The sequence below is a fragment of the Perognathus longimembris genome, chromosome 17 (genome assembly GCF_023159225.1).
Source record: "Perognathus longimembris pacificus isolate PPM17 chromosome 17, ASM2315922v1, whole genome shotgun sequence".
In the NCBI taxonomy this organism is placed as follows: domain Eukaryota; kingdom Metazoa; phylum Chordata; class Mammalia; order Rodentia; family Heteromyidae; genus Perognathus; species Perognathus longimembris.
Window position 1 is genome coordinate 24915047 of NC_063177.1, and position 16524 is coordinate 24931570.

The window sequence follows — 16524 nt, forward strand, 5'->3', positions numbered from 1 at the left end:
GTCTTGAAGAGATCCTTTTGAATTCTATACATCTCACTTCTGTGCCACAAGTTAACTATTTTCTAGAGAATATACTCAGCCTAGATTATATCAGTGTTTTGTAAGTAGATTGTTTCTCCCTTATCACATTTGTTAAGAAATGTAAATACCTTAGAGCCCAAAGAGAAGAAAAACCTATACTTATACGTCAATGCCACCACTAGATACAAAGGTGGGGTAGGGTGACCAAAATAATTATATATCTGGAACAGATATACTTCCAGAAAGGGCTCTCTAGAGCCCAGGTGAAAGATTCTGAATTGAATCTCCTAAAGAGCAACCAGGCTAACTGCCTCTTGGTTTCTATTCTTTTTGCTTTTGACCTCTTCAGAGGTTTTACTACAAAGGACTGCTTATTGTTATTTTGAAGAAAGTTTTCCAAAAACAAGCATGGAAGCTGAATTAGCCATTGGGCTGCTGTGGAACTACTGTGTAGTAGAGCCAGACTTGATAGAGTACAAAGTAGTTTATGATTTAGGGTATGACTTTAAAAAATGAATCATATTGTGTTCCTTTGTAGGCAGTGTGGGCTGGTTGGGGTCATGCTTCCGAGAACCCTAAGCTTCCAGAACTACTCTTGAAAAATGGCATCGCATTCATGGGTAAACCTTTGTGTTCTTGTATCTCTCTCTCTCTCTCTCTCCTGCCCTTCCCCTTTCTCCTGCCCTTCCCCTTTCTCCCCCCTTTCTCCTCTCCCTTCTCTCTTTCCTTCCCCCCTTCTCTCCCCGCCCCTTCTCTCCTCTCTTCTCTCTTTTCTCTCTCTCTTCTTTCCTCTCTCCTCTCTCTCTGTTGGGGGACTTGAACTTGGGGCCTGGACACTATCCCTGACCTTTTTTGCTCAAGGCTAGTGCTCTACCACTCTTTGAGTCATAGTTCCCCTTCCAGCTTTCTGTTGCTTAAATGGAGATAAGATTCTTATAGACTTTCTTTCCCAGGCTAGCTTCAAACTACAGTCCTCAGATCTCAGCCTCCTGAGTGGCTAGATAACTCAGGATATTCTAACAGTGTGCTTGTAAATATAAATTGGTACCTTTGCATTTAAGCCTGTAGTTTATATTCCTGTGGATAACAGTGATTTCTTTTGACTTCTTGCTTTCATAATGGTAGAAAATGAAAAATAAAGGTTATATGGCTGAAATTGTTTCTAAATTCTGATTGTCCTTAGTGAACATTATTAAAAATAAATCCTTTGAGTTCCCTTAAAACAGAGAATATGATACTTGAAACTTAAACTCCAAATTTTACTGTCATCATTTTTAGAATTTTTTCTTTTAGAAAAGACTTTGTTAATTTGTAAAAGTGGATAATAAAGGTTGATAAAAATTAGACTTTTCAGCAATTTAGAATAGCATTTTTACATTTTGAGCTCTCTTATTGTATACAAAAGCTTACTACAATTAAATTCTATAAAGGGTACGAAGGTAGCCAAAATAGTAGTCCTATAATCAAGTTTATGAGCTGTATGATCTAAGAGGGGGAGGAGCCCAAGAGAGATACAAAAATAATTATAAAGCAAAATACATGTGCCAGAAATGAAGCAAAATGTTATGGTCAAAGTTCTTTTCCTGTTTTGCTTTTAGGTCCTCCAAGCCAGGCGATGTGGGCTTTGGGGGATAAGATTGCATCTTCAATAGTAGCTCAGACTGCAGGGATCCCAACACTTCCATGGAGTGGCAGTGGTAAGAAATGATAGGATTTGTTTGTATCTTTGTGTATTTTGGAGGGGCACTGATCCTGGTGCTGGAATTCAGGGCCTGCACTCTGTCTCTGAGCTTTGTTGCCCAAAGCTAGTGCTCTAACACTTGAGCCACAGCTCAGCTTATGCTTTTTGGTGATTAATTGGGGATATGAGTCTCATGGACTTTCTTTTGTTGTTGTTGTTGTTGTTGTTGTTGTGGGGCTTGAACTCAGGGCCTGGGTGCTGTCCCTGAGCCTCTCTGTGTTCAAGGCTAGCACTGTTAACACTTGAGTCACAGTGCTGCTTCCAGTTTTTGAGTGGTTATTTGGAGATAAGAGTCTCACAGGGAGTTTTCAGCTCCCGCTGGCTTTGAACTGCAGCCCTCAGATCTCAGTCTCCTGAGTAGCTAGGATTATAAGCGTGAGCCACTGGTGCCTGGCTACCTGGACATTCTTGCTGCAAACCATGATCTTCAGATCTTACCCTCTTGAGAAGTGAGGATTACAGGCCCAAGCCACCAGTGCCTTGCTTCTTGTTTGTGTCAAAAAAAACCCTCAGGATATTTAGGTCTGTTGTATGGGGCTTAAATTTGTTTAAAATATATCGATACTTGAAAAGAAATAGAATCCTGGTACTTCCTGGCTTAATCTTAATCCATGATTCTTTTTTTTTGGCTAGTCCTGGGCCTTGGACTCAGGGCCTGAGCACTGTCCCTGGCTTCTTTTTGCTCAAGGCTAGCACTCTTCCACCTGAGCCACAGTGCCCCTTCTGGCCGTTTTCCATATATGTGGTACTGGGGAATTGAACCCAGGGCTTCATGTATACGAGGCAGGCTCTCTTGCCACTAGGCCATATTCCCAGCCCTAATCCATGATTCTTATCATGTTTTAGGAATACAAATTTAGTACCACATATACAAATGCTAAACTGATCTGGAATGATTTTAGAACTTGGTGTGAAGAGACTTTGGGAAAATGCTTATTTTTCTAGAAATTCAGATCTTCTCAGGCTGAAGGGTTGCTTAGAGATATTGGACCTCTGAACAGCTGTGGATTAGAATTAAACCTCTGAACAGCTTTCGGCTGGCCTGGATCACTAGGAAATACCTGAAGCCTTGTTACTTAGGTGTTTCTTTGCCTGTGTTTTCTTGATGTCTGTCTAGTCTGTGGATGATTAGCTTTGAGTGTCTGATACCATTGAACCTTAGTTGCCCTTGATGTAGAAAATGAGGTTAATAAACAACCTTTCAGTCATGCTGGAGGGATAAATATTTTTAATTGTTTCATTCTAGGCAAATTTCTTAAAGAATGCTGTGTGAATTATTATAGTTAATAATAATATGAACTTCACCTTTAAAAAAGTACTCATTCATAAAAACATAAATTAAAACCTCTTTTAGACGAGAATGACCATTGTCTGGAGACTTAATAGATTTGAACCCTGTTCCACTGGCTTTTAGGGTGATTGCCATATCCTTTCCAGATTTACTGGGTCAAATGGCTTAAAAGGTTACATTTTTTTCTTGTTTGAATGGAGAGACTATAGTTTTCCCCTTGTGGCTGAGCACAGGCACAATCAGGGAGCATGGAATCATGACTCTACTGAGGCCAATAAAACTGCCATTTCCTTTTCCAAGGGCTCATAAAGATTGAATTATTTCTCAGACCTCTGGTCCTGGAGCAGGCCTGAAAACACAAATTGAGGGTATATTGCCTGCTGGGTTGTTGTGAGACGCTTACCATGCTTTCCCCTTCCCCTACCGCACCCTCTGTCCCCTACCCCCATCCTGCATCCCCTACCCCTGTCTTGTATGTCCCTTTGTTTTTGTAAGTTGCTGCATTAGTTCTGGTTTTTCCAATGTAAGAACCCAAAATGCCAGCCCATGCTATGGATAAATGCTGTTAACTCCAAAGACTGATCAGGTTTTTATGGTATCCTTTCTCTTATCTACTTTCAATTTTAGAAAAATGCCATAGCATTTTAAAGAAGATACAGTAGAAAACTGACATGTGCTCTTGTACTTACTCTCAAGTCCTTGTTGTCTATTACAGGTCTTCGTGTGGACTGGCAAGAAAATGATTTCTCAAAGCGTATTTTAAATGTTCCACAGGAGCTATATGAAAAAGGTTATGTGAAGGATGTAGATGATGGACTGCAGGTATGCTGCTAATTCTAGGGAGTGATGGCTTACAACTGACCAGTTATAATCACAAATAGGGGAATTCTGTTTCATGATCTATACCCATATTGGCATGTGAGTTATTGTAAGACCAGGAGATGTAGTTAAACTTTTTTATCTTAAAGCAAATTGTTCTTCTGGGCAGATAATTTCTTAGGTGAATAAATCAGTGTTTTAATGATCTTCCTCTCTGCACCTTCTATTGTGTGAAGAGGGCCAACAAGCAAAGCACTTTTACCCTAATTTGAATTCAGAGCCAAGAAGGCAGGAAGATAGAGGCTAAACTGTCATCTTTATTATAAAAAGAGATGTTAATAGAAGTGGCTTACATTTATAGGAACAGTGAAACTTAAACAGCATGCCAGAGTTAATCAGGCTCATTCCTTCCCTCATTACTGGTAGTGCTGCATAACCAGCTTTTCTTCTACAGAGACACAATTTTTATAATTCTGGCTAAGAGCTATTAAACATATATTCTGTACAATAGATTGATCTTGAAGAGAAAGAGGATATGCTATGCATGCTCAAGTTTCTTCTTCCAAACTGACCCGTCAGGGCCTCTGATGTTTGAGTTGTCCCTCCAACCCTTTTCACCCTAGTTATCTTTTAACATAGGGTCTCTTTATTTGCCCTGGGACAGCCTGGAATGAGATGCTCCTATTCACATTTCCCACCATAGCTAGGATGACAGATGTGTACTACTGTATGCAGCTTTTTCTACTGAGATGGAGTTTCATGTCAATGAGTATAATACTTCTTTTTTTTTTTTTTTTGGCCAGTCCTGGGACTTGGACTCAGGGCCTGAGCACTGTCCCTCGCCTCTTTTTGCTCAAGGCTAGCACTCTGCCACTTGAGCCACAGCGCCACTTCTGGCCATTTTCTGTATATGTGGTGCTGGGGAATTGAACCCAGGGCCTCATGTATACAAGGCAAGCACTCTTGCCACTAGGCCATATCCCCAGCCCAGTATAATACTTATTGATTAATGTCATCACTTTCATCATTCTCCCCCATCTCTCCCAGCCCTACTCATCCCCTAATCATGAATCTTTATTTTTGGGAGGAGTGCTATTTTGGAACTATGATCTTTCTGATCTCAGCCTCTTGTGTAGCTGAAATGACAAACATAAGCCACTGTGCCCAGCATTAACAACTTTTTTGCTAAGACTTGTGTGGAACCTCAACCCTTCTGATTTCAACCTCCCAAAGAGTTAAGATTACAAGTATGAGCCGCCATATCTAGCTATGGTAGCTTTCTTAAAGGGAGAACATGCCAGTCCTACTAATTAATACAATTTGTATTTTTCCTTTCTTTTCTTGAAGGCAGCAGAAGAAGTTGGATATCCAGTAATGATCAAGGCCTCAGAAGGAGGAGGAGGAAAGGGAATCAGAAAAGTCAACAACGCAGATGACTTTCCTAATCTGTTCAGACAGGTAGAGTGCAAGTGGTTTTGTTTATTTCAACTAACATGTATTTTAGAGATGTATGATTTAACTCATATTGTGATTTGGATATCCAGAGAATATTTAACTTTTTAATTTTTATTTTTTGCTAGTTCTGGGGCTTGAATTCAGAACCTGAGCACTGTCCCTGGCTTCTTTTTGCTCAAGGCTAGCATTCTACCACTTGAGCCACAGCGCCACTTCTGGCTTTTTCTATATATGTGGTGCTGAGGAATCAAACCCAGGGCTTCATGTATGCGAGGCAAGCACTCTACCACTAGGCCATATTCCCAGTCCCTAATTTTTTTTGTCTGTATCTAGTCTAGGCTTCCTCTAGTCTTCACTTGCTTGTTATTAGCAGGAGGAAAATTTAATGAAATGTCCAATTTAACTCAAGTTTTATTCAGTTAGGTCATTCAGAGAATAGAAACTATAACACCAAGAATTTTTTTTTTTTTTTGCCAGTAATGGGGCTTGAACTCAGGGCCTGAGCACTGTCCCTGGCCTCTTTTTGCTCAAGGCTAGAACTCTGCCACTTGAGCCACAGCACCACCTCTGGCTTTTTCTATATATGTGGTACTGAGGAATCGAACCCAGAGCTTCATGTATACGAGACAAGCACTTTTACCACTAGGCCATATTCCCAGCCCAAGAATTTTAAATTATTTCTATTAACTTTTCATGTGGTGTATTAAGTACCAAAGACAAACTAAGCAAGCACATGATTGAAAAGCTACATGATTGAAAACCAAGAAAGAAAGGTTGAAAACCAAGAAGAACTAAAATCAAGGGCTTAGAGAATGCATCAAATGGCAGAACACTTGCTTGGTACGTGTGTGATACCCTGAGTTGAGACTTCAGCAAGACCAAACAAAGAAGTGGAAAAAAACAAAAACAAAAGTTGGTAGAATCAGATCCACAGAAGATTTGGTAATAAACTCAGAATAGGATGTATAGTAACCATGTTTAATGCATTCAGAGAAGTTAATGGCAAGATGGAGAATTTGAGTACAGAAGAAACAAGTGAAAATTCTAGAACTGAAAATGCAATCACTAAAATTAATATCCAATGCAGTCAAGGAAAGATTTAATTGCTGGAAATAGAAGATAATTTTATGGGGCTGGGGATATGGCCTAGTGGCAAGAGTGCTTGCCTCATATACATGAGGCCCTGGGTTCAATTCCCCAGCACCACATATACAGAAAATGGCCAGAAGTGGCGCGGTGGCTCGAGTGGCAGAGTTCTAGCCTTGAGCAAAAAGAAGCCAGGGACAGTGCTCAGGCCCTGAGTCCAAGCCCCAGGACTGGAAAAAAAAAAAAAAGAAGATAATTTATTGTGAAGCACGAAGAGAGACAAAGAATGAACAATATAGAGCAGTCTGGGCTAGTCTTTGCAAAGATGACCATGGAAACTCCTGTCATCTCTGTACACCTTCCACTGTACTATACAGAATAATGGTATTCTCTTTCCATCAGAAAATAGAATCCCCTTTTCTGCCCTTTGAATTTAAACTGGGTTTGGACTTGTTTTGACCAGTAGAATGTGGCAGAAATGCTACACAAATTCTGAAGCCTAAACTAATTGGTTGTGTAGTTTGTGCCCTTTCCCTCGGAATAAGCCTCACATATTGGTCAAAGAGTGACAAGATCACCAGCTGAGCCCAGCTCACAGTGCTGATCCACAGAATCATAAGCAAGTAAAATGGTTGCTATCCTGAGTCACTACATTTTTGCACATTTGTAGGTATCTATCAGTAGATAACCAACACAGATATTGATGCTTACAGGTATGATAGTGCCATAGTGAAAAGGATGTGACATTCCCTTCAAAACTGGCACGTAAGTGGAAGCTAGAAAACTCAATGAGAGGCATGTGAATGCAGGTTGTAGTAATGGTGAGCAGACTGTTTAGTGGGAGCTAGAAAAGTAGGAAAATGATTGTTATTAGATTCTGGAAAAGAGATAATTCATGTCCCATAATGGTACAACTGTTACAAAAAGTGTCTAAGATAACTTGAAAGACAGAGAATGTATATAATATAGTCATGAATTTCTAGACAAAGAACTAAAAGTATCTATGGAATGCTTCTAGTTGCTTATGCTAAGGGATTATAACAAATGAGCTGGAGAAGATATTTTGTTAGCAGAATTTGTATAAAGAAGTTAGAACTTGTGTTTGAAAATATGTTGTTTCTACTTTCCAGTTTTTCTAACTGCCATGTAAAACATGTCTCAGTTTAGGTCAAGGGCTTGAACAAGGTAGCTCTCACCGGTAATTCCAGGAACACAGAAGGCTGTAAATTGGAAGGTCAAAGTATGAGTCCAGTCAGGCTGAAACTGGAGACTCTATCTGAAAAAATGACAGAAGCAAAAAAGGTCTTATGGTGACTCAAGTAAAATCCTTGAGTTAAAACTCCAGTACCACCAAAAATGAAAAGAAAGGAAAGGATTTAAAATAAAGATCAAATCCAGAGTGCTGGTGACTTTAAGAAAGACCTCAGAAATTTATGTTGTACCTAGTACATTACCTTTTCAATTCTGAGAACATTCTTCTAGTAATATTAAAGATGTTTCCCCACGGTACCTAGACATGCACAGAATGTAGAGAAGTCTACATAAAAATTCAGTGCATATGGTTTTGAGTTAAACTTTTAACTTCAACATGATCCATAGGAAACTCACAAAGTTGTCAAGTGACTTGTATTGATGATTGTACCAAAGGAATTAAGAGACAGAAGTAGTTTAAGATGAGAAAAGGCAATTAGCTTTCTGTCATTGTGATAAAATGCCTGAAAAACAGTTTAAAGAGAGGAATTTTACTTATCCATTAAAATGATGTATCATTTGCAAAGAAACATATGGACCTGGAAAAAAAATAAGTGTAGTAAGTTAGGCCCAGAGAGACAAAAGATGCATGTTTTCACTCACATGTGAAATCTAGAACTAATTTATAAATGTACAAGTAAACAGAGAGTTGTATGCAAATGTACCCCATGTATCCATCTGGATTTTAAAATTACTGTGAACTGGTGACCACTATTTACCTCCCATCCTGTCCGTTTTGAACAGGAGTATCTTTTTTAGTTTTTTCTTCTAATTTCATCATTGAGATATATTAACAAATATTATGGTGTAATTCCTTAGAAAAACTCACAGTCCGACAGAATGAGTACTGGGAAACTGGGCAAGTGCTAAGGGGAGGGAGGTAGATGAATGAAGAGAGGAATTGGGGGAGAATACAATTATAATATTCAATACATATCCTATGAAATTAAGGAAATTAAAGGAGGGGTTTGAGTTGGGAAGGATGGGAGAGAATGATGAGATGGGTGACTTTATACAAGATGCATTGTACCTAGATATTGATTTATTAGATGGTAACTTCTTTGTACAACTAAAAGGTAATAAAATACAGTTTTTTAAAAAGTGGAGAGATTTATTTTGTCTCATAGTTTCAAAGATTTCAGTTAATGGTTGCTTGGTCCAGTGACTTTGGGGCCTACAGTAAGGGAGTTCATCATGGCAGAAGCATTGTGGCAGAGGAAAGCTGCTCACCTCAAGGAGCTAGGAAGCAAAGAGAGCACATGGGATAAGATTTATATTTCAAGTTCATGTTCTTAGTGGCCTACGGCCTCCATTAAGGTCCTTACTTTCTAGTTTCTATTATCTTCCAGTGGTCCATTCAATTATGGACTGATCAGCAGGTTAATCCATCAGTGAGATGAGCGCTTTCTTGATTCAATCACCCCAGAAAACCACCTGTTAACTGTTGCAGTGGGAGTCTATATGTTTAACATATGAGCCTTTTGGGGGACATTTTAAACCTATACAATAACAGAAGCCTTTGGGCCTTCAACTTTTTTTTTTTTTTTTGCCAGTCCTGGGGCTTGGGACTCAGGGCCTGAGCACTGTCCCTGGCTTCTTTTTGCTCAAGGCTGGCACTCTACCTCTTGAGCCACAGTGCCACTTCCAGCTTTTTCTTTGTATGTGGTGCTAAGGAATTGAACCCACGGCTTTGTGCATGCTAGGCAAGCATTCTATGTCTAAGCCACATTCCCAGCCCCGGGCCTTCAACTTTTTATGGACAGGAAGCGGACAGGAAGCAGACAGAATGTTGTTGAGCTCTAAGCATTGGTTATTTCTAATAAAAAGAGAATTTTCAGTAGAGTGAACAGGGTGTGTGTGTGTGTGTGTGCGTGCGTGTGTGCATGTGCATGTTCTGTGATTAGGGACCCACCTCTAAAGTGGGTACACTTCCTAAAAGGGTACAGAACCGTATTAAAAAATCCATTCCTCTAGAGTAAAATCCCCTTGTATTCATCTGGATTTAAAAATTGCTGTGAACTAGTGACCACTATTTACCTTCCATCTTGTCCTTTTTGAACAGGAGTATCTTTTTTAGTTCTTTCTCCTAATTTCATCATTGAATGTTGGAGGTGTTGGGGCAGATAACTCGTCTTTTGAGTTCCCAGGTCTTTGGATAAAGAGAAACTGTGCCTGAAGAGCTGTCCCTAATCTTAAGAATCTTACTTACTTCTGGTCATGTGCCATGAGGAAAGTGGATGTCAAGCCAGATGCCATGATTGGATGAGACTTGGGGGGGGTGTCATAGGAGAGGTGAGCCTAATTTGCATGTGGGAGGTATGTGAATTATTGTAGCCATAGAGTGGACCATAGTAGATTGTTTGTAGAGCTGGAAGCAATAACTCCTCCTGTTCCTGTAGGTACAACCCATTTGAGTGTGACTTTGCTGTTCCTCCTCTCAAGAGATGGCATCTCTTCCCTCACTGCTTGAATTGTAGCTGACCTGGCCTTGTTGCTTGCTTAAACCATGACTAAGTAGCCAAAATGATATGTAAATTCTACAGTGTACCCTTCAAGACTACCACTTTTTCCCTGGCCTTCTAGGAACACTAAAGAAGCCTGGTGTAGCATACTGGAAGGTGAGATGCCACATGGAATAGAAACAAGCATGTTCTAGTGTGGCTCCCTAGACCTCCCAGTCAATAGCCAACAACATATAGCCAAACATGTGAATAGGATCAGTCAGCCCTACTCTAGTTATCAGATGATGATATGCACATGCATGTGATAGCTGTTCAAATAAGCATTATAAACAGACTTATTATATAGACTTATAATATAGACGAACAGCTAAAAAATGAAAAGCATACAAGGCAGATGAGATACAGCAAAATGATTTTTCATCAGGCACTTTAAGTCTCAGAGAAGAAGAGAAAGAGGATGAAGCAGAAACAATGAAGAAGTAATGAAGCAGGAAGTCTTATTTGAAGAGATGATGGCTAATAATTTCCTTGAATGGCTTAAAAAATACTGCACACTGATTCAAAAGATAGTATGAGCCCAAAGCAAGACAAAATCACATCTAAGCTTATTAGACTTAATTTGCCACCTGACCTTCCCCAAACTTGGGTATAAAACATAGACATTATCCTAGAGCATCTGGAGGGAAAAAAATGCTTTCAAAGGAGAAAGAAGATCACCAGTTGAAATAGGAGTAGAAACTCTGGAAATCAGAAAACACAGGTGTATCTTTGATGTGAAAGAAATTACCAATGTTCTTACTCATAGCGGTTTTCAGAATTAAAGATAGAAAGAAGTCCTTTGACTTCAATACCACTATGTGTAATGTATTGTGAACCAGAGAAGCATCTAGTTTGGAGCATGTTTCACATTGGACTGTATGCAGTACATGATGGTATTTTGCATTGTTGTGGGATCAGTACATGTGTATGTGTTGTCAAGTATTTTGTGTTTACCCTTGTAACATACTGGATGTTTTATATTTTTGTATTCGCTAATAGAGTTAAATAACTCAGAATGTAATACCTTAAAAATAGATCAGGGTATATACTATCTTTTATTCATCTTATTTTCCTTCTGATTAACAGCTACTCACACTTGTAGGTATCAGCTTATGGAAATCAAAGGAAGTTATCAGTGCAGAATAAATATTTACTACGTAATAAGGATTTGTTTTATTTCATTTTCTAACATAGGTTCAAGCTGAAGTCCCTGGATCTCCAATATTTGTGATGAGACTAGCTAAACAGTCTCGTCACCTCGAGGTACAAATCCTAGCAGATCAGTACGGAAATGCCATCTCTTTGTTTGGTCGTGATTGCTCTGTACAGCGCAGGCATCAGAAGATTATTGAAGAGGCACCTGCTGCTATTGCTACCCCAGCAGTATTTGAACATATGGAACAGGTATGTCTATTAAATGTTTTATTTTTTCTTTCTTTTTCATTCAGTTTGTATGCCAGCCTGACAGTGCAGTTGCAAGTAATGATTCTGAAGTTGATGACTGTTTTATCTTTCTCTTAGAAAAAAAATTGATGAGAAATGATCTATCATGTGAACTTTCAAGATACTTAAAGTTTTAAGAAAATAATGGATTTCAATAGATTCCTTTGAGACTTGGTGTTAATCAATCAAAAAAAATGGAACTGCTTGTTAAAAACCTCAAACAATCAGGTTAAAAAGCACAATATTGACTGGATGCTGGTGGCTCACACCCATGATCCACCTACTTGGGAGGCTGAGAGCTGAGGGTTGTGGTTTGAAGCCAGCCCAAGCAGGAAAGTCCATGAGACTCTAATAGTCAGTAAGCCACTCAGAAAAAGTCAAGGCAATACTGTGGGTCAAGTGGTAGAGCGCTAGCTTTGAGCAAAAGAAGCTCAGGGATGGTGCTCAGGCCCTGAGTTCAAGCCCCAGGACTGGCCAAAAAGAAAATCAATATCTTTATCTCTAGTCAATACTGAATTTTTAAATAATTTGTTAACTACTTTTAGATCATTGAGTATCCTTTGTATTTTCTGTGTCTACTTTATTATGAGAGAACTAAAGAGCTGTGGAAAATTGTGTTTTCCACAAAGTTGAGAACAATTACAATCTGACTTTTTGCAAAAAAGTTTGCCAACCTTTGCACTTAGATGATGTTATCTTCTTCATGATTAAGAAAAGTCACAGGATTATCTTCTAATTGTAGTCAGTGGAAGGGGAAGAAGAAAGACAGAGCAAGCAGATAAAAACATGATCTATAAGTCACATATGTCACTTATGTTCTTGTTCCATTAGCTAAAATTCAGTCCTGCTTAGCATAAAAGATGTTAGGAACTGTAGTCACTAGCTAAGTTATTATATATTTGGCTAAAATTCAGGAGATTATTTTCCTAAAAAGATGAAGAAAGATGTTGGAGGGCATTTAGTAACCTGTGCCTCAGTGTGCCCTTTTGGCTACCCATTATTCTTTATTTTTATTCTTTATTTCATACTCAGAATATTCTTAGCCTTTCTCCAAGGAAAGTAGCCTTAAGTCCTTACTAGTAACACAGTTATTATAGATTCAAGATGTACATAAGATCTCTAGATCACCCATGATCTCTAGGTGGTAAACATTCTTTTACACATGTATTTGTTTTCGTAGTGGTCCAGTGACCTAAATACAAGTTTTTATTCCTCTTCCTTTCTCATCGAATATCATTAAGGTATTCAGCAGTCATTAGTATACAGCAGTCAACAAATTTTTCTGGGCATAAATTGTGTTTATTGCTTGCTATTTTGTGAAGTAGTACTTCATGTGTATACGGCTGCTCTGGTCCTGCTCCTTCACAGTCCCTTGTCCATTATCCTTTAAAATGCCAGACTTTGTTCCTGGGAAAATCCTGTTTGTTTCTTTGTGAATTGGGCTTTGCAGACTATGCCTGCTTTGAGAAAACTTTGACAACACATTTTCAGTTGGTATAGGTACAATTGTTGCTCCAGTCATCAATGTCACAGGCTTTTTTTGGTGGATGGGCTGATGGATTATTTAGAAATATAGCTTGCACAGTAACTTCTATGCCTTTTTAAAAAATACTCAGCTTCAGAATGGAGTAACCACACTCAGCAATTTCTTCTAGATTTAGCAACTTTAGTTCTGAGATATGCTTCTTCACTTAGCTCATCTCTGTCTCTTGGATTTAATGTTTTCTGCCTTGGGGCCAGCTGAAACTATAGCACTTTTCTTAAATCTGATCTTTGATACCAAATTACTTCAGAGTAAGAATTAGATAAATTGTTTTTGAGGCACAAGAGCACTTAGATTTTTCAGTATATGAATCATTTCTCTTAGTTGTGTTATATATGGTCAACCCTCCAGAATTGTAGGAAGTAATTCACTAAGTGTTACATCATGCTGTAACAAGGAGACCACCACTTTCCTGCTGGTACTGTTTGTTTGTTAGCTACCCCCTATTGGTAATCCATTTTATATATTTTAATTTTTTAAAACAGCAGCACATCCTGCCAGTAGTCACTAAGGTCTATATTAAATAAAGTATTGTTAAAGCTTCTATAATAAGATGATCTAAGAGCTGGGAGTGTGGCTTGAGAAGTAGAATACCTTCCTAACAAATGGTAGGCATTGGATTCAAAATTCTTGTAGAGCCAGAAAAAAAAAAAAAGATAAAAAGATCAAAAAAGCCTACTAACCCTAATAAGAAAGAGATTACTTTTATTTCCAATGATAGTGTAGGCCCAGTTTTTATTTATTATTATTTAATGAAGGAGTTTTATTCTATGAGACTGTCTAGGGAGGGAAGTTCTTGCTTATTTTTCTTTGTCACTCTTTCTGTGTTCTCATCTCCATGATTGAAATGTCTTGTACTGCCATAATCATGTCCTAGTGCATAAGAAAGGAAAAGCCAGGAAGAAGACAAGCGATTTTTGTTTCAAAATTGAGTTTACAAGTTAGGCATATCACTCATCGATGTTAACCATCATCCTGATGGTTAAAGCATACTAAGGTATTAGAAAATCCAGTTTATTAGCTTGATAGCAATGTTTTTGAAAAGTGGGTGGTAGGGAACATACAGAATACTAGAAGCCATGGGGCAATCTCTAGGTTTTGTTCCAATTCATTTTTGCTTAATTCCTTATGTCGTCTGATGGAGTAAAGTTGCTTGTGATCTGATGGTGACATTGAGTTTGTCATCCATGTCCCAGGATATTGCATATAAATAAAGGGTGAAATTTGCTGTCATGTAGCCAAAAGTCTTTGGTGACTCTTCCTAAACACTGTATAGTTGAGCCAGGGAGAGACTGTAGGTCATTGCAGTGATTGAGTAGCTGGGTAAGGTAATATATTTGCTTGTCTTTCAAGTGTGCAGTGAAACTTGCCAAAATGGTTGGTTATGTGAGTGCTGGAACTGTGGAATACCTGTATAGCCAGGATGGCAGCTTCTACTTTCTGGAACTCAACCCTCGGCTACAGGTGGAACACCCTTGTACAGAGATGGTAGCTGACGTCAATCTCCCTGCAGCACAACTCCAGGTGAGTCACCCTGAACTGGGCTTCAGTTAGAATATAGAGAAGTTAGGAATGTTGGAGGTGCCTGAAAAACTTGTTTAACCAGTGTCTGATTAAAGAGAAGCACCTCCTATCTGAGTCTCACCTAATGTTTGTTGCTCTTTTGCTTTTTGGGGGTATATGTGTGTGAGTTAGTTTTCCTGATAAGGTACAAATAGACATATTACTGCATTTACTACTCAGACACATCTGATACAAGTTCTCATACTTTAGGAAGAAACTGTAAAAACCTAATGCTTTATTCGGTTATTTCATTATTAAAAACTTGGCAATGTTTTCTTTTGTGTGGGGGTCAGTCTTATGGGGCTTGAACTCTAGGCCTGGGCACTGTCCCTGAGCTCTTCAGCTCAAGGATAGTGTTCTACCACTTGAGCCACAGTACCACTTCTGGTTTTCTGGTGGCTAATTGGAGATGAGTCTCATGGACTTCCTGCCTGGGATGGCTTTGAACTTCGGTCCTCAGCTTCCTGAGTATCTAGGATTACAAGAGTGAGCCACCAACACCAGCAAAACTTTGCAATTTTGTAACTAGCTTCTATTCCTGGTTCTAGGGTTATTGCAGTAATTTATTTATTTATTTTTGCCAGTCCTGGAGCTGAAACTCTGGGCCTGGGTGCTGTCCTGGGCTCCTTTTACTCAAAGCTAGCACTTTACCACTTGAGCCACAGCACCATTTCTGGCTTTTTCTGTGATTAATTGGAGATTCGAGTCTCATAGACTTTCCTGCCTGGGCTGGTTTTGAACGCCAATCCTCAGATCTCAGCCTCCTGTTTAGCTAGGATTATAGGCATGAGCCACTGGAGGCCCAGCTTTTTTTCCTCATAAAAATTTATCAGAGTGGTGTTCTAGGCTTTTCCTGGCAAGATTGTGGTAGTATACATTGTTTTGTTTTTATAATGCAACTGTCAGTATCATTGCCTTCTCTGCGTCCATGAAGCATTAGTAGCTAATGATAAGGTTTGATATTACTTTTATTGTTTTTCTTTGCTCATTTTGGGAATACCTTGTAGTTAAAGAACTAGTTTATTTACTTCTTCCAGTAGTTTGTGGGAATGGAAAAATTACTTAGAATATTGTTGAGAGTTTTTTTTAACTGAACTTCATGGATTGCTAGTAACATCAACTGTTTCATTGGATAGCTTCATTCTTACCCCTCATAGAGAAATGACAACAGAGAGAAACTCAGATCTGTAGGAATTTGAGGTCATTTTTATGAGTAAGGAATAATCTAGTGACTTATCTGTGGTTATATTGTATTTCAAGTAAGGTAAGATTGATGATTGTAAAATACATTCATAAGATTGGCATGTTTTAGGTTGTGGTTACAAAAAGGAAAAAAAAAGGAATCTGATAGCTTCTGTGTTTTAAGAAAAGTTAAATGAATGATATGTATTTGTTACCTTTCAGATTGCCATGGGGATCCCTCTATTTAGAATCAAGGATATCCGTATGATGTATGGGGTCTCTCCCTGGGGTGATACTCCCATTGATTTTGAAAATTCTTCTCATGTTCCTAGTCCAAGAGGCCATGTTATCGCTGCTCGGATCACAAGTGAAAATCCTGATGAGGTAACTTATCACTTAAAAAGGTTTATGCTTTTTTCCCCTTTCCCTTATAAACATACATTTGAAGTATATTGGATTCCTCTGGAGAGAGAAATTTATAGAAGTTCTTGGCAGATAAGTGATCATTGTTTTACTGTCCATTTTACTTTAGAGTCTTCAATGGGTTTGTAGCACTGAGCCTTGTTTGGCCTTTATGATTTTGTGTGCTATGTCTGCAACTATACATAATTTATACCAAGCCTGAATA

At 38.7% G+C, this 16524-nt stretch overlaps 1 protein-coding gene across 5 annotated transcripts in view; it reads left to right on the top strand.

Annotated features, from left to right (window-relative positions):
* Window positions 1-16524, top strand: part of Acaca (acetyl-CoA carboxylase alpha) — a 270437-nt gene that overhangs the window by 87715 nt on the left and 166198 nt on the right. For all 5 annotated transcript variants that reach the window (XM_048365118.1, XM_048365120.1, XM_048365123.1 and 2 more), the window contains 7 exons: window positions 560-641; window positions 1620-1718; window positions 3769-3875; window positions 5220-5330; window positions 11360-11569; window positions 14505-14675; window positions 16119-16280. In XM_048365118.1, the coding sequence (XP_048221075.1) occupies window positions 560-641; window positions 1620-1718; window positions 3769-3875; window positions 5220-5330; window positions 11360-11569; window positions 14505-14675; window positions 16119-16280 (942 nt within the window). The remainder of the gene's footprint in view (window positions 1-559; window positions 642-1619; window positions 1719-3768; window positions 3876-5219; window positions 5331-11359; window positions 11570-14504; window positions 14676-16118; window positions 16281-16524) is intronic.